Below are 23,893 nucleotides of genomic sequence, written 5' to 3'. Positions count from 1 at the left end.
TAGTTTACCACATTAGGAAAAACAAACTCCATTTCTGACCTCAGTCCTAATAAAAAATCTTGATAAATTATATTTAGTTTATCTTATAAGAGATTTGGCCTGGTTATTTGTAGTATTTTGTGTAGATGGTTGTGCTCATAAAGTGATATATTTTTGTATACCGAAAGTGGTAACTTTTCATCTTGCTGAATGCTACATTAAAATTGATTGTTAGAAAAGGCAATGTTTGGCTATTTGTCCCTGTGCTTTTTCCAATCATGGTCTCAACATCTCTTGATCATACAATCCCTCCTCTCTCTCACCGATTGGACTCCTGGAGTTCCAAACTAGTGGAAACACATAAACTATGAACCAATAGCTGAGGAGCCCCCATGGAACTGAATCAGGCCTGCTGGATAAGTGAGACAGTTGATTAGCTTGAACTGTTTGGGAGGCCCCCAGGCGGTGGGACCAGGACCTGTCCTTAGTGCATGAGCATGGAGCCTGGGGCCTATGCTGGGCCACTTTGCTCAGCCTGGGTAAAGGGAGGAGGGGACTGGACCTGCTTGGACTGAATCTACCAGGCTGAGCTGAATCCCCAAGGGAGTCCTTGCCCTGGAGGAGATGGGAATGGGGGGTAGATTGGAGGGAGGGGAGGACGAGGGAGGACAGGGGAATCTGTGGCTGACATGTAAAATTAAATTAATTATAAAATTAGAAAAATAACGACAGAGAATGTCTAGAAAAAAAAGGCAATGTAAGAAAAATCAAATTTAAATACTCTTTGAAAAGTAAATGAAAGTATTTGTGGAAAAAAAATGCTTTGGGACCAATGAGATGATTCAGCTGATAGAGATGCTTGCTGCCTAGCCTGAGGACCCGAGGTCAAGCCCCAGGATACACATTGGTGGGAGGAGAAAATCAGTTACTGCAAATTATTCTCTGACTTCCGTGAATGTGTACACACACACACACACACACACACACACACACACACACACACACATACACACACACACACATACACACACACACACACGTGCATGCACACACACACATACACATACACACACACCCTGTATAAATGAAAAAAAAATTACATTTTTCCCTTGTTTTAAGAGAATGTTTAGCTTATGGGCATATTCTCATTGCCTTTTTGGGATGAAGATTGGGCTTAAATATTGTGCTTAACATAAATGTGAGTCTCTCTTGTCTCCCTTAATCACTTAAATGAAAAAATAAATAAATTTAACATGAGAAAAGTTGTAATTGCTTTCCTGTGATCCATTCAAACAACCTTTAAGTTCTTTCGGTCAATATGGAGTCTTGAGTTTGAAATAAACACTATGTTGATTTTAGCAGGAACTTGGCTAAATGTTAATTGGCATTGTGCTGAGTGTTTTTATTGTCATAAAAATAAATTATCTCACATTATTTAAAAGTTTATTTTTTATTTGTAAGTGTGTTGGGGTGCATGCAGGTATGCATGGGTGCATATATGTATGTGCACCAGTATGTGGGTGTCCATGGAGGCCATACTAGGGCACTAGTTTCCCAGGAACTAGAGTTCCAGTGGTTGTGGGTACTGGAAAACAAACTCAGGTCCCCTAGCAGAGCACTAAGTGTTCTGAATTGCTAAGTCATCTCACAAGACTCGTATTACATTTTTCAATGGAAAGGTAGATAGAATTAAGTTTTGAAATATATGGCTTATTTTCTTGGATTATTTCTTTCATGGAATATTTACATCATATTAATCATAATAGATGTAAACCATTACTGTAGAGATAGAGAGCCACTCACTACAAATGCAAAAGTTCCTTCCAGGAAAAAATGTAAAATGTGTGATTATTTATGTACTTTCCTATATGACAAAGAAAGTCAACACATATGATTATAATAGAATGTGTATTGAACAGGTCTGCCTATGGGGTTGGGTTTACATGGTCTCCATATCTGGCTTATTGCTGTGTAAGAAGTCATGTGAGTTCATGATTGCATATTACTGCTAATGATGGAAACACTGATTTAGATGTTTCTCTATAAATATATGTGCATTGATATGATACATAATATGAAACTATCTTTTTATATAGAATTTATATAGGCATCATAATTTCTATGACAGTTTATCTGCAAGAAGAAAGTTAAGCACAAAATCTCAAAAGGGACTACAGAATTCAATTAATATTATGACTTCATTTTATGAGCATTGAAACTGGGGTCCAGACAGGCAAGAAGTTTGTCCTATAGTCAGTGGAAGACAGAAGCCAAACTTGTACACGTTTGTTTTACTTTTGGTTCAATGCTTTCTCAGCCTGATTAGCCCTTCCTGGTATGGTTTAGAACTTCTTGATAAAAATCAGTGGCTCTTATAACTCTCCTCTCCCTTTGGTGACAAATGGAAAAAGGTGGTCTTGTTTCTCTGAAATGTTTACACATGACTGCAACCAGTTCCCTACCTTTGAGATTTTTGATCTGGCTTTTTATGGATCATTCAACCAAAGCCATGTCTACTCCTCACCTTCCTCTTTATGACATGCATTTTCAAAATGTTGTAATCATGCTCTGAGATGGCTCATTTAAATACATACTGAACCTCTGTCCTGGAATTTAATGACTTCGTCCTGGACCATGAGGAGCTTAAAAACAATTCAGGAAAGCCTTCAAAATAACTTACCTTGAAAAACTAGAATGTGTGCTCTCTCATGCTCACACATTTGCTCGTAGTCCTCTTTCCTGTTTGCTTGTCTACCCTTTTATTGTTATATAATTAAAAGTTTACTGTACCCTAAGATCTTATGCACCCAGACTGTTTTGGTTTATTTATTTATTTATATAACCAGCATTTATGTATTTGTGTGTATATGTGTTTGTGTTTTGTTTTTGTTTTGGTAGTGTTATTTTCATAGTTGGAAAACTGCATCTGGGGACAAAAGCATCAGGGTACATTTTTACTAACAGACTTGAGCAACGCCTGTTTTTCTAACTTCTGGACTCTGGCCAACACAAAGGGACTTCTATCAGCTGAAATGGCATCTTCAACCTCAGCCCAGTGTAGGTTATTAGGTTGTACGTGTCCAAAACGATGACTCGTCCCCACACTTCATCCAGCGTGAATTAAAACAAGATTGTAAAATAATTATCATCTCCTGAAGCAGAGCCAGCTGTGGCCGCTCCAGCCCATCGTTCTCCAGGAATTCATATACAGTTCTTATTTTAACAGGACTGACTTGCAGAGGGCATTCACTTGGGACTGCTTAGCCAGCTGTACAACTTTTATTTTGAAGAAAAAAAGTTGAGCCTCAGAACAAGCTGTTTTAAAGACAGGGAGGGACTTAGCCTTGCCGGCTTGACCAGCATGTGGAAGGAGAGTTCTCATGGCTGCAATAACTTAGGGGGAACTCCTACCTGGGTGTCGCTTGGGGTAGGAAGATTTCTGTTTGTTTTGTTCTGTTTCCGAGGGTCCCGTGTGTTTCTCTTGCCTTTATCAACGTGACTCTTGGTGGGTTTTGCACACCCTGCCCTGTGGGGGAGTGCCCCAGCGTGCCTGTCTTATGTGGCCTCTATGGACACACTGCCCGGCTGGCAGAGAACAGGGAAGTTTTCTCCCAGCACCCAAAAAGAGAAAGAGGAAACTACTTTTTCCTTCTGGGCTGCTTGCAGCACAATAGCTCAGGATAAGCTTCCACGTTCCCTCCCCGGATTTTCTGGAGTGCTTTCCAGGAAGAAGTTAAAACTTCATCTTTAAATGGATGAGTATGTCACAATCAGGAAGAAACATCTCCAAAGACCCATCTTTAGGTAAGTCATGCTGCATCCCAGGTGGCTCTGGGGCTGCCAGCCACAGCGGTTTCTCTCCATCTTCAACCTGAGGAATGTGGCACTCAAGTACAGCCGAGCAGCAAAGAGCGCCTCGAGGTTAACTCCGTACATACTAAAGAAATCCTTTTTGTGTTCTGTGTTCTGAAGCTCGCTCGGTACATAAGCTCTTATCAATTCCTCAAAATGTGTTTTGAAAAACATCTTAGCTGTTCCAAGCACATGAGTGACATAGCTCTGGAAAAACTTTTAAAAACTCGTGCAATCTCTCTCTGTTGCTGAGTGCTGCTGCACACTCTTCTAATCGGAAAATATTGTGCTTGGTTCTTTGAACCGATTACACACTCAAGGGCAGGGTTTCTGTGCTATGAATGCTAGGTCTTCCTGAAGTAATGTGCTCCGAGATAAATTTGAATTTGATAGCTACTGGGCTGGAGTGTACATTTTCTAGATCCTTTGGGAATGTTAGGTGAGCAGTTAGGAAAAGAATAGGGCAAAGAGGCGGGCTGAAGTATGTATGACCAGGAAATTATGGGCATAGTAGAACGGACTCAGATAATACAGTTTATTTGGTGTATGGGGGGGGGGCACTGGTTTCTATTTTTTTTTTAGCTTGATTGTTTGGTTATATGTTGCAAGTTTAGAATTTAGTATTGAAAATGAATAATTTTTAAGAATATAAAAAATAAACAATTTCTGCTTCCCAAAACAAAGGAGTTAAACGCTAACTTTCTATTATCTCCCCACAAAATATTGTAAGCATACAAAAATAGTAAATGTTAATGACAGTAGATGCTAATCTCAAGTTGTAGCCAGTGGTTGTTGATCTAGGTAAAATTCAGAATAATAGGAATCTATGGAATGGACTTCTGTTGTTACTTCATCTTGAATATGAGTAGATCTTAAAGAGTGGAATTACATAAAATGTGGCCATTTTATACACTAAGTAAATATTAGAGTTTCATTAGTAGAAATAGTATACTTTGGTAACGCTTAACATAGTTCTACTATAAATCTGCTTAAAAACATTTTGAAAGTAAATTATACTTAAGTCCACACTTATGGACTTAAGTATAATTGACATCTACTTAAGTGTGTGCCTGTAAATACTGCAAAGCAACTGATAAAATAACTATTCAAAAATCCAAAAGTATCCTCAAAATGGATATTTACCTCAGAGGTCTTCCAACCCTACATAATTAATCTCTATTTTCTTCTATGTTCATGGTAGTTACAAGAACTGCTCGAGCAGGGATCTGCTTTTTGTTCAGAAAGTTAGGTTGGACAGAGGCAGACCTACCTGGCCATCTCTTCTGTGTATTTGGGGATGGAGGCAGATGGCTTTTAGGTCAAATCCTCTTCACTTCTCTTAAGTTATATGCTCAGGCACTGTTGCTGTTAGGCTTCACCTTCTCTACAATTACATTATTTAAATACAAAGAACTGGCTTTTTGTATTTAAAAGATTGTTTTTGCCCTAATAATTAGGAAAAAAAACCATGGTGATTTTAGATATTTGCTTCATGTTCTTGGTGATCTGGGTGAATCCCCGTTTGCCATGAAGAGGTCATACTTTCATGCTGGCAGTTGTTTAAAGAAAGTACAGGAAACTGGTCAAGGTTAGATGTAGGGCTGAGATTTACTGACCAACTGGCGCATGGGCCCTGTGGTTGCTTCTACTACACTTGGTGATGATGAGAGATGGGCACATATCTTAAAGGATTCATGTAATTAGTCATAATTCCTCAGAGAAAGCACAGTTGGGCAATGACTTCCTGATAGCTCTTTGTATTTTTAGGCAAGCTGGCAATTGGGGCAAATTCTAATCTTTGCTATTTTGCCCTTATCTCATTTTGCTCTTTCTCTTGGTACCTTGCCCCCTTGGACATCCTCCAGTTATCCAGAGTATCTTGCTGGAATATCTTTACTTCTTAGCAATCTCTTCCAGACCATTCTTTCTTAGTGCGCTTGTGCCTGTTTCTCCACTTCTCAAGGGTTTTGCCTCTGGTTATCTGTTTCCTTTGTGCTAGTGGGACCACATAAATTTAACACAACTTTTGTGAGCATAGTATCTTAGCTGCTTATAAATAATTTGTTTAAAGTTTTAGCAAGACAGGTAAGGTTTGGAACTTTTATTCTGAAATTCCAAATTTCTTTCTCTGGGAATGGTTTTTCCTGTAAAACTCATGGCTCTAATTCAACTGATCTGTATTTCTCTGTCAGGTTTTGCATTCACTAGAGACATTATCTTGTATCTACCTTAGTGACAGCACTCAGAGGGCAGTACCTTGCAGGAGGAAATAGTAACCTGGGAGAGACAGATGTTAGGAGTAAGTTATTCTGACATTTAAGTGGTTTTATAGAGAAAATAGAAAAATGATTTTAAATTCACTTTTGAGACTGAATTAAAGTCAATTTCACATCAGCATGATTACTGTAAATTTAAGAAACTAAAAACAATTCATTAAGTGGGAAACATAAGTAAGTTTTGGAGTAATGCGTGGTACATACTGACATCCTATGGCTGGATTAAGAAGACTATGACATAATTTAGATCCTCTTTCTAAGAATGTATAGGTTTCATACAATGAGAATTCTCAAAGTATTTCATATAGTAAGGCTATCAAATCCTCTTATAAAGGACTTCTTTGGAATAGGCATATGTATGTACATCTCCATGCTATGTGAGGCAAAGAACAAGAGCAAAAGTCCTTTAATGATCAAGGCAGGAGTATGCATTATCTCATCATGAATAGTGTGTGTATCTTTGGGATCAATGGGACTGCTGATCCTTGAGCATTTGTAAATGGTGTTTCCTGGAAACACGCCGTGGTTACGGCTGTGTCCTTATAACTCAAGCTTATGCAGAGAAATAGCAATTCTTTTGTTTTAGAGAAACAATACAGATAAATATCGCAAACCCCATTTTTCTCTGGAATCTGATATCTGATACTTTATCTCTTCCTCATTTATCATTTTATTGAGATTTATCAATTTATATTTTAATATTATAAAATTTAACATGTTCACACGAAAGACACTTGTGTAACTTCAGCAAAATAATTGCTGAAAACATTTCCATATGACAATTTTACAGGAAGAAACACCATCACAAAACAGATATTTGTGTATTTCCAGCCAACAACACAAATTTCTGTCCCTCAGCACTTACAAAAGAAAGTTACATGGGTCATTAAAATCCAAGATGTAAAACCAGCAATCAATAAGGGAGACCTTATATACACACATGGCTGTAGGCTTTTCAAGTTACCTTTCTGTATCAGCAAAAGGATTTTCTCTGGGGACTAATACCTGACACATTTATCTCTTCCTCATTTATCATTTTATTGAGATTCATCAAATTATATTTTGATATTACAGAATTTAAGACAATCACATGAAAGACCCTTGTGTAACTTCAGCAAAATAATTGCTGAAAACATTTCAATATTATCAGATTCATATTATTTAGTAAGCTTTCTTTAGTGCATGTGATGAACCAACCTTAGTCCCTGATACCAGGAAAACTGTTTCCCCTAAGAAGCTTCAATTGTGAAAATATTTCTTCTTTGAATGTCACTGCCATGCAGAGTTTAAGTATAACTTTTGCTATGAGATTATCTCCTGGTTCACTTCACATGTTCTCCCACAACCCCCAATTTTATTGCATGTAAATTTTTTCCCGTTGTAGTTCCTAGAAGTGGATAGTTAATGTGAACTGTAAGGATTCTTATAGGTTAAATGTTTGTGTTGTTTGAAAGCAACAACCTTTGAACCTCTTTTAGAGTTCAAAAATGGATAAGTTATTTTTGTGGGGATTTTCCATTGGAAGTACTGTTAAGAAAGTCATAAACAAAATCAAACTACACAAATAGTTCTTCATCAGCCCTAGCAATGAGAACTGCTCTATTCATCTGGGATCTGAGACACTGAAGGGCAGTGATGCCAGGGCCAAAGACTAATGAAAATCATGTTGCGATCTTCCCAGACTCCCAGCCTGTAGGACATGCTGTTTCTTCTCTTTATGTGTTTTCAAAAGTTTTATTTTTACTGGTATCTGTTAACAGTGGAATTCTGAGTGTGTTTTTGGCAGACATGTTCTGTTCACATAGAAATGTCGAATGCAGTAGGATGGAATGAGAAAACCTATAAAAAGATCTCAATTTTGTTTGCGGGTCTATTGGGAAAGTTCTGGGGTTTATGGTTTATAAAGGGATATTATAAAATAAGTTATGTATAAATTTGAAGTATCTACCATATATTTAATACCAAAAGTCTTGTTGTGTACAAGCATTGTTGTTGATTCCCATGCTTTAGCTCAGTGTATACAACATTATCAAAGCCTACACACAAGGACAACCCATTCTTTCAGATTTGTAAACATTAATAAGAGAGGGGTACCAGACTACAGTAGTTTTTTCTCTAGGCAAGGTATCCAGACGAACTCACTTGTTCTGATTTTTTAGGTTGTTGCATTTCCTGCACTTGTGGTGCAATGAAGAATAACTTGGACAAATAGTGTAAAACACAAAAAACTCATTTGAAAATTGAAAGCAGTTATGTTGCATTATTGGATGTTTTTATTCCATAAATACTTAAGTTTTTGGTATTATTTAATTGAAATCTCTTTTGAGTATCTTCCTTACACCAGAAATATATGATTTTGAGGAAAATACGTTGTAGTACAAGGACATTACATAGAAAAAAAAAAGTATTAATGCCAACTGATGAAATGGAAAAATACATAAAACATCCTTCTTTTTATTCAGTGTTCTCTTAAGGATATGGCTCTATGTGAATCATATATAAAATATAATGTAAACATAATATAATTCTATATTTGTAAATGTTTTTTTCAGTTTTTGCCCTCAAGATATGTTTATAAATTTAATTAGTTATAAAAGAGACATCCAGGCATGGTGATTGCATGAGTCCCTGTCTTGAAAAACTGGGAAAACAAGAGCAAGGGAGAAAGTGAGCATGTGAATTTGTAAGGAAGACAGTCATTGGAAACTTAGTTTTAGAGTTCTCAAACATGTGAATGCTGTTTCTTATGTAGGTGATAAATAAAGAACAAAATAGTTACAATTCGGTTTTTTTTTTTACCCTTCCATATTAAAGTGGAAAATACTTACAATGCAAAGACGTGTGTGTGTGTGTGTGTGTGTGTGTGTGTGTGTGTGTGTGCGCGCGCGCATGTGTATATGATTGCCTAGGCATACATGGTGCATATATAGAAGCCAAAGGTTGACTTCAGGTATTTTTCTTTATAGCTGTCTATCTTATATTTTGACAGTCTCTCACTGAGCCTGGTGTTTAACCATTTTAACTAGACTTTCTGCTCAGTGAACCCTTGTGATCTGCTGTCTCTTCCTACCAATAATGTAGTTACAAGAATGTGCCATCACACTGGCTTTTATGCAGGTGCCGGGGCCCACATGCAGATCTTCACACTTGTGCAGCAAGCCCTTACCTCCTGAGAAATCTCTCCAGCACCGAGAAGTGAATTTAAAGTATAAAACACTATAGAGTCGTGATTCTCAGCCTTCCTAATGCTGTGATCCTTTAATAGTGTTTCTCATGTTCTGGTGACCACAACCATACAATTATTTAAGTGACTACTTTACAGCTGTAGTTTTGCTACTGCTATGAATCATAATGTAAATATTTTTGGAGATAAAGGTTTGCCAAGGGGATCACGACCCACAGGTTGAGAACTGCTGCTGTGGAGCATGATTCTACTTAACAAAACAAGTCTATTCTAAAACTGATATGTTTACTAAAAATTAATCTTTTTGTTGTGTAGGTCAAGAGTGTTAGTGCTGCTAGGTAAGTGTCATTGTATATAGAGGACAAGGAATGAATATAAATTGATCTTTAATGTTTACAAATTATAAAAGTCAAAGCAAAACAAACACATTTGAATGCAAGACAGGCAATGGTTGTCATGAAAAAGTAATCAGACACTAGTGTGCCTATTGATTTCCCGAGTCATATAGGAGTTGCTCTCATTTTTAAGTGGTCACTATCAATTATAAACTGTACATGGTTATGTATTTTAATCTGGCGTTGCTGTCTTCATCAGAGGCCTTGATATTAATACTAAGGACTAACTTTCACCCAACACTTTTTAGGAAAGTTATTTGCATGCAGTATTCTAGACAACACCATGATGGGGATGAAGTTCAAAATGAATGATTTCAGCCATGGAACCAAGAACCAGGAGCAGATTGAAAGCATGGGAAAGTGTCTCTTACTCGGCTGCACACATCTTGCTTCACAGGCTAGACAGCTTGATGATGCTGGAGGTTATTTTGGGAGTTTGGTATGATTTAGAAATGGCTTTTCAAAGATCTGGAATGTTTGAAATGAGGAAAATCAAGATAGAATAGAATAATAATCTATTTAATGGTCTCACATCATCTGGAAATTCTTACATTTTAAGTAATTAGCCTTCTGTGGCTTTTGTTTAAGTAAAAATCAGGAGCAGAAAGTCATACCAATGGATGCTTGTTAAAAGATGACCTGTGGCTCTGTAGACAGGGGATAACTTTAAAGATGTCTACAATATTTATAAACCAAGCCTCTTCAGTTCTGTGCCTGGACATAACATAGTTTTGACAGTTTGTTCTCATGGGAAAGCTTCAGTTTATTTATGAGTTTGATTACAGCTACTTGGACATGAGCTCTAATTGAGGAAAATCCAACATTTCCTGAGTTGGAGCTGCTGGAGGTGGAAAGAAGCCACAGTGCATCAGAAGGGACCAGTCACTCTTCTCCGTGCATTGTCTGTGATATCTCTTCCTGCCCCTCCAGAACCATGCTTTCTGTTATGAAGAGACTTTATTTCTCAATTGAACTGGTGTTCATTTCCAGTGTTTTCGTATCTCAAGACTGGCATCTTAGGAAGGTATTTTCAGAACAGGAGTGTGTGTGTGTGTGTGTGTGTGTGTGTGTGTGTGTGTGTGTGTGTAAGTATACTTGTCTGTGTACATATGTGTGGGTTGTTGCTATCTTTGAGAAGACCATGTGTTGACAGCAGGATGTCTTCTTCAATTGATTCTCCACTTTATTTTATAAGACTTGGACCTTCTTGTTTTGGGAGGCCGGCTGGATAGCGAGTCCCCAGGCCTGTCTCAGCACCACAGTGCTGAGCTTACAAGCATGTGATGTCACGCCTGACATTTTCCCATAGAGTGAGGATTTGAATTTGGCTTCTCATGCTCATGCTTAATGAGCCATCTCCTCAGCCCTAGAATAGCTATTTTTATTGATTATTTATTAACCGGCTGTATATAGGCATGGGGAATTATGAGCTTTTAGCATAAAATTACTTCAGCTTTAAAATATATTACTATTTAATTTGACTATTTTCAGGATCAAAGGGTTTGAACCAAATTGATTTAAGAATTCATGATAATGAAAGAGTAAAGCTGTGCCATTAACACAGGACAGTGACAATTTTATGAGTTCCAATTGAGGAAAGAACAGAAAGTCTCATTAGGTCAATTCACTTTTAAGTTATATCATTAAATCAAAAGTTTGGATGAAAGTAGGGATATGTGAAAATCTGGGAACAATTGTTTGTTAGAGATCTCTAATGAAGTTGCCAGATGCTCATGTCTCCTCGGTAGTGATGTTTCTGTGGAACACTTAAACCAAACAAAGAAGAGTTGCAGATTTCTTGGTCCACAGCTCAGTACTTGCTGTTCGATTGAACAGATTCTGGTTGTTTGTAAACATTGTAAAAGATCCCTTGGCATTTTCATTTGCATCCTTTTTACACAGTTCCTCCATGTTATATCATAATTACATGAATGAGGGGATTGACTTTCCTAAAAAAAAAAAAAAAATAAGATTCCTAAGGCTAGAATAAAAATTGAATCCACTGTAATATTCCTCATAACTTTTATGAAAATGTGCGTCATAAGTAAGAAAGTACTTACTAAAGGCTTCAAACTTAGAATGAGTTTAGCACAGTTTTACAAATAAATGAAGCAGTACGTGTGGTGATCAATAACAGAAGATATTTGCTTTCTTATCTTTAAAAATGCTTAAAGAGGGGCTGGAAATTGGCTCACTGGGTAAGATCATTTGCTGCTCTTACAGAGGACCAGAGTTTGGTCTCAGCACCTACATGGTGGCTCATGACCATCTGTAACTCCAGTTCCAGGGAATCTGGCACACTCTTTGTCTCCCTTGGGTACTGCATGCATGTGGTGAACATACACACATGAAGTCAAAACACTCACAGACAGAGACTAATATAAATTTAAAAAGCAATACCACTGAAATGGGGGCTGGAGAGAGAGAGAGAGATCTCAGTACTTATGAGCACTTGCTGCTCTTGAAGAGGGCCCAGGTCAATCAATCACTGACGACAATGACATTAGCTATTGCTATTTGTAAGTATTCCCCAAATGTAATGCTTAAGATGACACTCATCTTGGGGGTAGAGGTAGGGGTGGAAGGATCCCACTGATCTTCACAAGGCTGGGCTTGAGCTCAGTAGGGCTTTCTTGTGTGCTTGCTGTCAAGTGGAGCATTTGCTCAGGGTGGCTGGTTTAGGGGTCCTTGGCTACGTGATTAAGCTTTCTTGCATTGCATCTCTAACATCTCTCCATGGAATAGCCTGGACAAATTCTCACCATCACTGTAGGAAGCAGAAGTGGAAGCATTTCTTTTTCGTAGGCTCCAGATCAATTCCCTTGAGTCATATTGCCATTGCTCCACAGGGAAGATCAAAAAGTCATACAACATGCTCAGGGTTCATGTGGGAGGCCATGATGCCAAAGAGCCATACACATGAACACACACACACACACACACACACACACACACACACACACACACACACATGGGCGAATTAGTACAATACACTTTCTCCAAACATGCTTATGGTTGTTTTTTTATTTTGATTATTCTTTTCCTTAATTCAGCTCTAGTTTATTCATCCATTGAAGGGAAAGTAGATCATCAAATCTTGCATGCTATAAAGTAACCTCAGTGATTACTGAGGACAGGAACAATTATTAACAGAGTAGTGAGGTCCAGATGGGTGTTGGGTGGATACTGGGTCAGGTGTGGTGCACCTGACTCCCAGGTGACAGCATACCTTAGATACCTAGTTAAAATATTTTAATAAGTTTCAAGTTTCAAGTAGTCTCACCTAATTGCCTATAACAGTAGTTATTTTACTGATAATGACTATCCATGTTTTCTCAGCTCCTTTGGATAATTGATCTTCATTAAGTAACTTGCTAACACACCTGAGGAAATTAGTTATTTTAATGGAAGCTGGAGAATTAATTATATAATTTTAGGCAATTCAATTCTAATTCTATTAATCCTCCGACCTGGAACATCAGTTTTGGCAGCAGCAGCAGGAACAGAGTTTTCTCATATGCATTGGGTTTGTAGCTGAGTGGTACGCATAATATGCATTTTTCTTGGTTTAAAGTTTAGTAATTTTTTTCCAAATACGTTCTCTATATAATAGATTTATGGTAATGATTTCTGTTCTTGAACTGTCCCAAATATCACTGCAAAAAGCAAATGTGTTTGTAAAAGCTACAACTTTGATAACCTCTCTTTTGAATCAGTGACACACAGAATGGATATTTTTATTTTTACCATTGTCAGAATCATAGCTTACAAAACAAAACATAAACAAAAGAAAAAAAAAAAACCTCCCGCCATTAGCTTTAGAGATACTGGTTCACCAGGTCTTGGGATAGAAAGCTTTGATGTATTTTTAAAGCTTCTGAGGTTCATTTTAGTGCAGAACTTGATGTGGGCCTATTTCTTTGAATGATAGAATTCAAGGGATTCTTCAAAAAAATTAATTCTGCTGATAGAATTAATACACACTAGAAAAGAAGGATCTGGAAAATTAATACACACTAGAAATTAAAGCTCTGGAAGCGCTCTTAATAATACCAGAAAATCATTGGAAAAGGAAGCCAAACTTTTCTTTCTCTTTTTCCTCAAAACAGCCTTTGAGCTTAGCTGGTGACATGCACCTGTAATTCTAGTATCCAGGAGGTGAAGGCAGGAGGATTGTATGTTTCTGTGTGTGAGCCTGTCAAAAAGGATTTTAAAGAAAAGATTGATTTTTTTAAATGTAAAGATCTGTTAGGTTTAGTACTTCCGATTGTGATTTTTTTCCTCTTAAAATTCTTTTTATGTGGCTCTCTGTGTGCATGTGTATTTGTGTGCACGTGTGTGCTGATACTCATTTGTGAGTGTAAATGTTCATGTGAAGGTGCCAGAGTCCATATGTGGAGGTCAGAGGACAACACTGAATGTCAGCCTTCATTGTTCATCTTGTGGGTGAACAGGAGCTCTGTTGCTCTTCAGGTGCGTGCGCTAGGCTGCCTGGTCATTGAGCTTCCAGCAACTGTCCCATCTCTACCTCCCATCTCCACAGAGGTGCTGAGTTTACAAATGGTTGATCTACCGTGTCATCTTTTGTGTTGCTTATGGGGAATCCCAATTAAGGCTTTTATGCTTGTTGGCAAATGCCTTCACTGAATCATCTACCAAGCCCTCTCCTCTTAACAAAATTCTTAAATACATTTGTTTTCTGATGTAGATCTACACAGGCTACCAGGAACTCCAATGTAATACATCTTGGCTTTGACTGTACCTTGAAATCATCAGAGACTCAGAAAGAAAAATCCAAATGCACAGGTGTCTTAGTTACTTTTTCTGTTGCTTTGATAAAATTCCCTGATGAAAGGGGAGAAGGGGTTATTTTTGCTCACAGTTCAAGGGTATAGTTCTTCCTGAAGAGGCAGTCTTGGCTTCAAGAGCTTGAGATGTCTGCACACAATACATCCACAATCAGGAAGCAGAGAACAATGAACTCAGGACCCAAGCCCAGGGAATGGTACCACACACTTTTAGGGTAGATGTTTTTACCTCAAACTGATCAAGATGATATCTCACAGGCATGGCTGGAGGCTAACATAGTCTAGATAATCCCTCACAAGTGTACTCACTGGCTTGTTTCCTATGTGATTCTAAACCCTCTCAAGTTGTTAATATTAACCTTGATAGCAGGTGTTACAAGTAAAATTTTCTGAATAAGACAAAGGAATCAAAGTCTTCTTAAATTCTCTACTTGTCTTCTATGCAGTCCATTTTGACTATCCCAGCCTTAGAAAGAGGTATATGGGAAACACAGTGACAGAAAAGGAAGGTGGCCCACTTACTTAAGAATGTCCTTTGAAGAAAGAAGGTTTCTGATGGCAAACAGAAGGAGAGGACACCTAGAATCTGAGAGAGTGAGTACAGGCAGGGGCTGAAGTGTTCTGGAATGTTGTGTGAGTAGGGAGCCTTCCTGACTAGCCAGCACCCAGAGCTGAATAAGCTTCCCTATGTGACGAATGGCTGATAATTTAGGACAGTTGAGAGTCCTAAGGCTGGCCGCATGCATTCTGTAGATATGTGCTGCCACTTTTGTGATATGATGTCAAACCTGAACTGAGCTTGACATTTTTAGAATATCATGTCCTTTTGTCCTAGGACACCACTGCCCTGACACACTGGGAACAAAGCGTTATGTTTGTAAATGCTGCTTACTGTGCTCACTCCCCGTTTTAGAAGCTTGGCAGACAATCTTATATTTATTTTGTTTAGTAGTTCTCAAAATGTATTTAGTTTACAGCTCTCATTAATGTCCTTAGAAAGTTTTATTTGGAAGAAACTCTAGTTACCTCTATATTTCTCCCAAATATGTCTCCATTTCTTTGAAACTCACTTACCTTTTTCTTCTTTAACAAATTATGTTCTTATTTGTATTATCTGGAAGGTAGTTTGACCCCAAGAAATGTTTCCACAGCTAATATTTTTCTTCTTCTCTCAGAGAAACAAGGTTGCCTAGCTGGAGAATAGTGACTGTTTGTTATGTAACCATGATGGTGTGAGTTTAAAAAAAAAAGGAAGAAGAAATATTTTGAAAAGATTGAGAAACAATGAACAATGTCACATTATTGAAACAGCTGAGGGTAAATGAAGAAATAACAGATGGGAGTTCTGTGGGATTGTCACACCCAGGTGTCACTTTGCACACAAAGTGGGCAGACTGTTATCTAGATTTTGAATTTTTCCTCCCGTTTCATCTTGAAAAGATTTTTTTCCAGCATTGCCTTTAAATTCATAGTTAATGAAAAAACAGTCTAAAATATGCAATGAACATTATTTGAGAAGTAATAGCTTAAAGTTTTGTAGAGTCCTATATATGATAATTAATTTAAATTTTAAATGCCTGTTTTATTATTTGTTTGCAAACTATCTTGGTGAAGTAGGATGATTCCAGCTCCAAGGCAAAGAAATAAAGGGTCAGAGGGTCACAGGAAACTAGAGGAAGAGATAATTAAAAGCAATGACACTAGGAACAAACAGATAAGTATGTTTGCCATTACAGGCTTTTCTTCACAGCGGGTAAGGCTAGGAGACAGTACAGACATGCACAGCTTTGTGACTCTTCGCTGAGTTGTCCTTCCTTCCTTCCTTCCTTCCTTCCTTCCTTCCTTCCTTCCTTCCTCCTTCCTTCCTCCCTCCTCCCTCCTCCCTCCCTCTCTCTCCCTTCCTTCCTTCCTTCTTTCTTTCATTTTTGTTCTAGCCAATGAAATTACTTGAGTTAAAAAAACAATTTTGCTTTTCTGAATTATGTAATGCATTTGATTTCTGTGCAAGCTTTCTCTTGAAGAGGTGGAGAGGCAAACAAAAAGCCACAGTTGTGTGATTTACTGTGGTAACTGTACAAATGAGGATTTTACAGGATACATATGATGCTTCTACTAGGAATTAGAGGACACAGAGTACTGTCTCCAGACGAAGAAGGAGGAGGGGAAAAAAGAGATAAAGTTCAGGCTGTTGCTTTGAAAGTGTTCCCAAACAGAAGAGATTTGTTGCTATCATAACCTAAACAAGCCTTTCCCAAGCCACAGAAAGACCCTGGAGATATTGGAGGATGTGACTTCTTGGATGTGCAACACAATACTCTGTTGCACTCTGACTTCATTAATGGAAATGATTGCAATTGGGAAGCAGTCAGTCTATTCATCTCTATTTCAAGCAATTCTTCCACAAATGCCCTAATATCCAAAGGGCTGGAAGCTCACTTTAAAACCTTGAATTTACTTACCATTATACTTGAGTTCCACGAAGGTGCCATGTTTGTTTTGTTTCATTTTCTGTTTATTTGTCTTAAACTATTTTATCTTATTGTAAACGTTTTGAAATGTCATGCTGAAAATTTCTTCTATAAAGAGAAAAAGAAAATCTCAAATGTGTTAGACAAACTGTAGACTGCCCTTTGAAGGCTATTTCTTCTCTTTTAAGATTCTTTTATTGAGGATAAGGAGATGGCTAGTGGGTAAGAGAACTTGCTATGCAATCGTGAAGACCTAAGTTTGAATCCTCATAAAAAGCTGCATGTGGGCACACATACCTGTAATCCCAGCAATAAGAGACAGAGACAAGATCCTGGGAGCTCACTGGCCAGCCTGCTTAGCTGAAATTATGACCTTCAGTTTTGATGAGAGACCTTATCTCAAGAATTAAAATACAAAAAGGACACTCAACCTCCTTTTCTGGTCCCTACATGAGCACACAAAGGCACACACATACATAAGCATATAACACACACACACACACACACACACACACACACACACACACACACGCTGTGGATGTCTTTCTGTATGCTGTGAATATGTGTTGCTCTTATTGATTGATAAATAAAACTGTTTGACCTATGGCAAGACAGCTTAGAGATAGGAGTGAAATCCAAACAGATAGACAGAAGAGAAAGGAGGCAGAGGACTCTGCTAGCCACTGCCAGGAGAAGCAAAATCTAAAGATACTGGTAAGCCACAAGCCACTTGACAAAGTATAGACTTATAGAAATGGGTTAATTTAAGATATAAGAGCTAGCTAGCAAGAAGCCTGCCATGGCCATAGTTTAAAAATAATATAAGCCTGTGTGTGTTTATTTGGGACCAAGCGACTATAGGACATGGGTGGGAGAGATTCTGCAGGACCAGTGAAAACTTCTGGCTGCACTCACATGCATGCAAGCACACACACATGCACGAAAGAAAAAGAAAAAGATAAACATTTAGAAATCTGTACTAAAACTATATATTTGCTACTGAGCAGTGCTAAAGACACAATTGTGTTAAAATTCATTCCTTTCCTAGGGTGATTCATTGTTTAGTGGTGCTTGCTTTAATAACAATCTACCTAAACGATATTAATCAAAATATGGAAAACCCTCCCCACCACATTCTGGGAAGTATTATCTGTAAGGAACACCCACTACACTGAACACAACAGGCAACCCCCCACTTTCCCTTCTATCAGCATCTACACAGCTGAGGTGGAAACTGAGCTGCTGAGATCCTATGTTTTAGTCCCCATGTACAATCTGGCTACTTCATATGCTCTAGCTTCCTTCCTAGATACCAACACATTGCTTCTTTCCCTATGGGCTCAGTTACCAGTTTGGCTTTCCTCATTAACTATGCCACACTCAGCTGGTGCAGCACACTAGTCTACATTTAATTTGCTCACCTCCTCCCCTGACTTAAACATGAGGAGAGCACTCTGATGTTGTTCCCTCTGGGAGCTACTTCCTTTTATCCTTCCCTTTTATCCCAAATGCCTCATAACACTCATGTGTTTGTCAATGAGCATGCTGTTTGGAGGAGTTATGCTTATATCTCTTAAATATTAGGGCATTCAATACCCTCATTAGAACAATGAGTCTATGTCTGAGCAGAAAGTGATATTTAGGCTCCTCAGGTGGAAGATGCTTTGCAATTTTGCTCTAGAGAATGGGACATTTTGAGGAAGGGTCCGGATTTACACATGCAAGACTCATGTGAGAATAGAATTCTTAGGTGATATTTTCATGGCTTACTGAGTTACTTGGAAATGTCTCTTCTAAAATAATTTTCTCACAGGTTGTTGGCTCTGTCAATTTAAGGTTCAATTTACTTTTCATTTATTAGTCTTTACACTGTGGACTGTCTGCTGCTTGCATTTATTCTCATTAACTTTTTAGTCCCTAGAAAAAGATACCTTCTCATCACCACAGTTATCCTCTGTGTTGACACTTGAGGTTCTCAACTCACAACACATCCTTTTCTATTTCTCATACATATTCACTGGATGACTGCCTGATACTAATCCAAAGAGATTTGTTATACCTAGTGATTCTGTAAGAATCAATTCCAAAGTACATGTGCAGATCCCTTAGGAATCTATCTATTGACTGGATAATCCCTTATGAGATAATTTTCCATCTATACACACACAAGCACATGAAACACGTATTCATAGGATAATAGTAGGATATTTCTGAACCTTGTGTTTATGTAAAAAGCAAATATGGGAGGGCAAAGATATAATAATGAGGGTTTTCATAATTGACAGTGATTTTTTTCTTTCTGCCAAATATGAGTAAATATGCGAGGATTCCAGTAAGTTATTGTTTGAACCATAATGTTTAGAGAAATAGTTAGCTGCTTTAAGCCTCTTTGTTGAGGCTTAAAAAAAGCACAGAACATTGCCTTGCATGTTCAATCTTTTCGACATTGAAATCTAAGATTTCATGCTTTTTTATTTCTTGTCACCCATAACAAAACAATGTTACATTCTTCCAATTTTTGTCCTTAGAAAATTTCTTATTTATCTCCTCTCTTCTTGGTGCCTGATGACATCAAAGCCTCTTACTTACTCATTGTGTTTTTCAGACTAGACTTCTAATTTCCAGTCCCATAGTTCCTTGCTTCTAGAGTGGTGGTTCTCATCACGTGGGTCACAACCCTTCAGGTCACACAGCAAATTTACATTTCAATTCATAACAGTAGCAAAATTACAGTTATAAAATAGCAACAAAATAGTTTTATGGTTGGGGAATCACCACAACATGAGGAACTGTATTAAAAGGACACAGCATTAGCAAGGGTTAGAACCACTGCTCTAGAGTTACCAGATTTGCTTCTAAAGCTATGTACTAGCTAGATCATTCCTTTCTTCTGTAATCTGCATGCCCTTCATTTCTACCTAGTGAAAAATGAGGACTTCTGAGATTTGCAGGCCCCTTTACCTATCTCATCGGTTGTAACTCCTTAGTAATTCTCGATGAATCATTTTCTCTAGGACCTGCTTTGCATTCCCGTTGTCTCTCTGCTTTGTCTGTTTCTGTTTCCTCCAGTCTCCTTTCTGCACCACTCTCTGTCTCCATGAATGCTATCTTCAGGAAAACTTTCTCAATCTTACAGCTAGAATAAACTTTTCTTATTCGTGGACTCTAACAGCAATAGCTCTTCATTTGTAGCATAATAATTTCTATGCATGTTTGTCAAGGAGTTTGCTCTTTAATGCATGTCCCGTTTCTCCTTCGGGTGGTCTTATTAAGGCCTTCCTTTATTTATATGATATTAAGTTAGAAAAGAGCATATACATCTCTCATTTTCATTTTATAAAATTTTCCAAATCACCACACAGCTAGGTTAAGGAGCAGTCTAAACTTGTTCAGTCCCAGACACTATCCACCTCAGTGAACTTCTGTATCACAGCCAGTCTGAAGCCATGGAGCTTCACTTAGGGTTTTACCCTCTCACTTATCCACTGCAATAAAAAAAAAGAAAAAAAAACTGTAACATAGTTGAAACTAGAAAAGTGATTAGCTCTCCGCTCTCTTTCTATAGCCTCACGACTCATGGGCCCTTCTGCCTGCATTCCTTCCCTGTCACTTAGTATTGCCCTTTTTTGGTCAGCTTTCCAAACATTATTCTCTTACAGCTGTTTACATGTATACACATCTGTGTAACTCCAAACAACTGTAAGACATTAAATATTTTGGTTAATCACTGATAGCTAGTTAGTGCTTAGAATTAAAACCAAAAAAACAAGTCTTAGCTCTCTCGATCTTAACCTTCTAGCCTAGTTCATTTACATCTCTTCTTCTTCTTCTGGGTTTATAATTATAATGAAGCATTTACTACACCTGGGATCACACCCACCATATATTTAACTGTCAAAGTAATATGGAGTGTGAGTATTATAGATAAAACAAGTAAACCAAGTTCAGTGAGACGGGTGTCCTGACTAGGTAGAGGGTTAGCCTGCTTTCAATAGAGCAGATGTACTAGTGTATTAAATATTAAATGAATAACAAAACTGACTAGTGTAGGGTAAAAGTTTAGGAAAAATTTGGGAATATGAAAAGTTAGATCGCCACCCCACAACCAAGCTTGAGGATTTAAATTGAGTACATATAATTTCCAGGAAAATACACATTGACTTCTGCAAGGGTAAATAAAAATTAAAATATTTGTCCAGGTTTGATAAGAATTTGGAGTAAAGTTTCTCAAGTTAAACACAATTAATGTATAGCAAATGTTTCTGGAGATGTCCAGTGTATTTCAGGACATTAACATTAGTAAATATGTCTATTGTTGCAAGGGAGGTCCTGTTGAAGCAAACAAAATGACTGACTTAGAGTAACTGAAATTCTAATACATGACTTGTGGACCTGAACAGAGGTATAACTTTTCAAGACTATAGTATCTGCTAAAGTGTGTGTGTGTGTGTGTGTGTGTGTGTGTGTGTGTATGAATATATATATTCCACATGAGACAGAAGTGCACACATTTTCCAAAAGAGTGAGTAATCATGAATGAGCATTTACAAAGTGGCTCTTGAAATTTATTGTTTCTGTGAGAAATGCCATAGTATTTTTCATTTATGAAAAATATTTATTTTTCATAAATGAAAAATGAAAAAATTCATTTCAGAGGCATTAGCCCCTTTTTTAAAAGGATACAATTACTAATAAGAGTCAAGCTTACATCTGAAAAATTGCACAATCAATGGGAAGTCCAAATTTCCCCTAAATAACAAAGTAAGAGTGTGAGAGATGAGAGGTGGAGAATTTGAGTTTCACTGATAATTTCTATTGACAAGCATATTAAACACCATGATCAGTGCAAGAAATGCTTGATTCAACTCTATTGACCTGAGCAGTAATACACCAAGGGCAGGGGACAGGGAGACTTCCTAGATATAAGAAATTTGACATTACATTTCAAATTTCATAGAGAATTTAACAGCAGTAATAACCAAGGAAAAGCCTGCTTTATCCTATAACGTGTTGGAAAATGTAAATAATTTCAGCAATAAAATACTCTTCAGAATTCCTGTGCTGATATAGCTTTTAAATGATTGTGACTACTGTTGAGTTTGACTTATTTATCATCTGTCAATCTATCAACTCTCCATCATGTGGAATATATTGTATGTATAGAATATATATGATAGTGTAGCATGTTTGCAAATATAGTATATGTACTTTGCATATTCTTCTTTTAGCTTTGCATTCTACATAAGATATATTTGGTGGAATTTCACTTATATTTCTAACTGAAACTATTTATAGTCTCCTCAAACACGAATTCTTGGTTCTATGTTTTTGTTTTAAGAGTCAATGGGTAGCCAAGTGTGGGGATTTTTTTTTTTTATTATTGTGAAGTTATTTGTTTCAAATATGTAGTTTAAAATGTGTTGGGGAAATAACAACAAAAAACTGTACACTTAAAATGAAAAATTTCTTAGCACTGCTCAATTTTGTAAATTTTTACTAAGTAAAATACTCATTTGTGCTTTTTAGGTGATGGTCTTTTGTCCATTTTTGACTACAGAGATATGTTGAAGCTGTTAAATTCAATCACAATCAAAACCAAAAACAGAACAAAATAAAAAAAAACCCAAAACATAAAACAAAGACAGAACCAAAACAGAACCCAAAAACACAAACAGCTTTCATAGTATTTTATAAATTTCTTCCAAACTTGTCTTTAAGACTTTCCTCTGCATTTTTAGGCCTATGGCTTCATGTGAAGAACTGAGTTTGAAAGCAAAATTAATTAAAGTACTCTTGAACTAGTTTCAGTGATGTCAAATTGACAAGGCTGTACTGAGTTCTGAATGAGTATTTGAAGATTATACACACAAAGGAAATGTTAAAAGTGATCCACTGGTAGCTGTATCGGAGTGAAAACTAAAGGCTCTTTGTTTGTTGAAATCATCCTGGATGGCCGAGGGAAGGGACTTTCTATTTCTTTGTGTCTGCCAGAGTTCTGCAAAGAGCAGTTGGTGACACATGCTTGTTGAATCAAAGGACAAATGATGAATGAATAATAAACAAAGGTCTGAAACATACTATGTTTGGACTGGTGGCTTTACTGGATATGTACACTTTTACTGTGAGCTGGAAAATCTAAAATTAATTTAACTGATAATCAGAACTACCCTTTGGATTTATTTTGAAGATGAAAACTGCTGAATAAATGTATATTCAAATGCTCAAATGGCTTTGGTACCTCCATTATCTTGGAGTCTCTATGGTAACCTAAAGCCTCATCTTCACAGCTTCATACAGAGATATTTCAGGGCTTCCATGTAGAACCTCAGACCTCACCATAATTGCTTTGTCTTTCATTTATCTACTTAATCCCTAATCTTCTATGTCCACAGACCCAGTACCACAGGGATGGTACTGCTAAGCTCTGCTGCCATCTCAGGATGGTGCCTGCCTCCCTTGGACCACAGCTGTATCAGCTCCTATACCCTGATTTTGGGAAAGCCCTTTCCTATGGTGATATTTTAATTGTGCTGAAATATGATATTTTATTTGTATGTTAATAAATAAAGTTTGCCTGGAGATCAGAGGTCATAGCCATAAACAGAAGTCAAGTGGCACATGCCCTTAATGCAATCACATGGCAGGCAGAGTCTCTGTGTGTTCAAGGACACAGCCAAGCGTGGTGACATGAGCCTTTAATCCCAGTACCAACCGTTGAGACCTGGAGGTCTGTGTAGACAGGCAGTGACGAGGAAGTGATGTGGCTAGGCTGAGAGCCAATGAGAAGGCAGAACAAGAAGGCAATAGAGGTGCAGGTTACACAGGAAGAGGCTTTCTTGGGAAGCTATGGCGAGGTGGTAAGCTAAGGTTAGTTGGCGGGTGTTGCTCTGATCTCTACAACTTGCACCTCTGTACTGGGCTCTGTGTTTTT

At 37.5% G+C, this 23,893-nt stretch overlaps 1 protein-coding gene across 6 annotated transcripts in view; it reads left to right on the top strand.

The window, feature by feature from the left end:
• The window catches only part of Pde1a (phosphodiesterase 1A), a 288,051-nt gene that overhangs the window by 87,362 nt on the left and 176,796 nt on the right, over nucleotides 1-23,893 (top strand). The window contains exon 1 of one of the 6 annotated variants that reach the window (XM_028884594.2): nucleotides 2,820-3,783. The exons of the other annotated variants lie outside the window; for them this stretch is intronic. Coding sequence (XP_028740427.1) covers nucleotides 3,731-3,783 — 53 coding nt within the window. The 5' untranslated portion in view covers nucleotides 2,820-3,730. Of the gene's footprint in view, nucleotides 1-2,819; nucleotides 3,784-23,893 lie in introns of those variants that run through there. 6 annotated transcript variants of the gene reach the window in all.

Source organism: Peromyscus leucopus, chromosome 4 (assembly GCF_004664715.2).
Source record: "Peromyscus leucopus breed LL Stock chromosome 4, UCI_PerLeu_2.1, whole genome shotgun sequence".
NCBI classification, from domain to species: Eukaryota; Metazoa; Chordata; class Mammalia; order Rodentia; family Cricetidae; genus Peromyscus; species Peromyscus leucopus.
The sequence above is the reverse complement of the archived record's forward strand: the minus strand, read 5'-3'. Positions and strand labels throughout refer to the sequence as shown.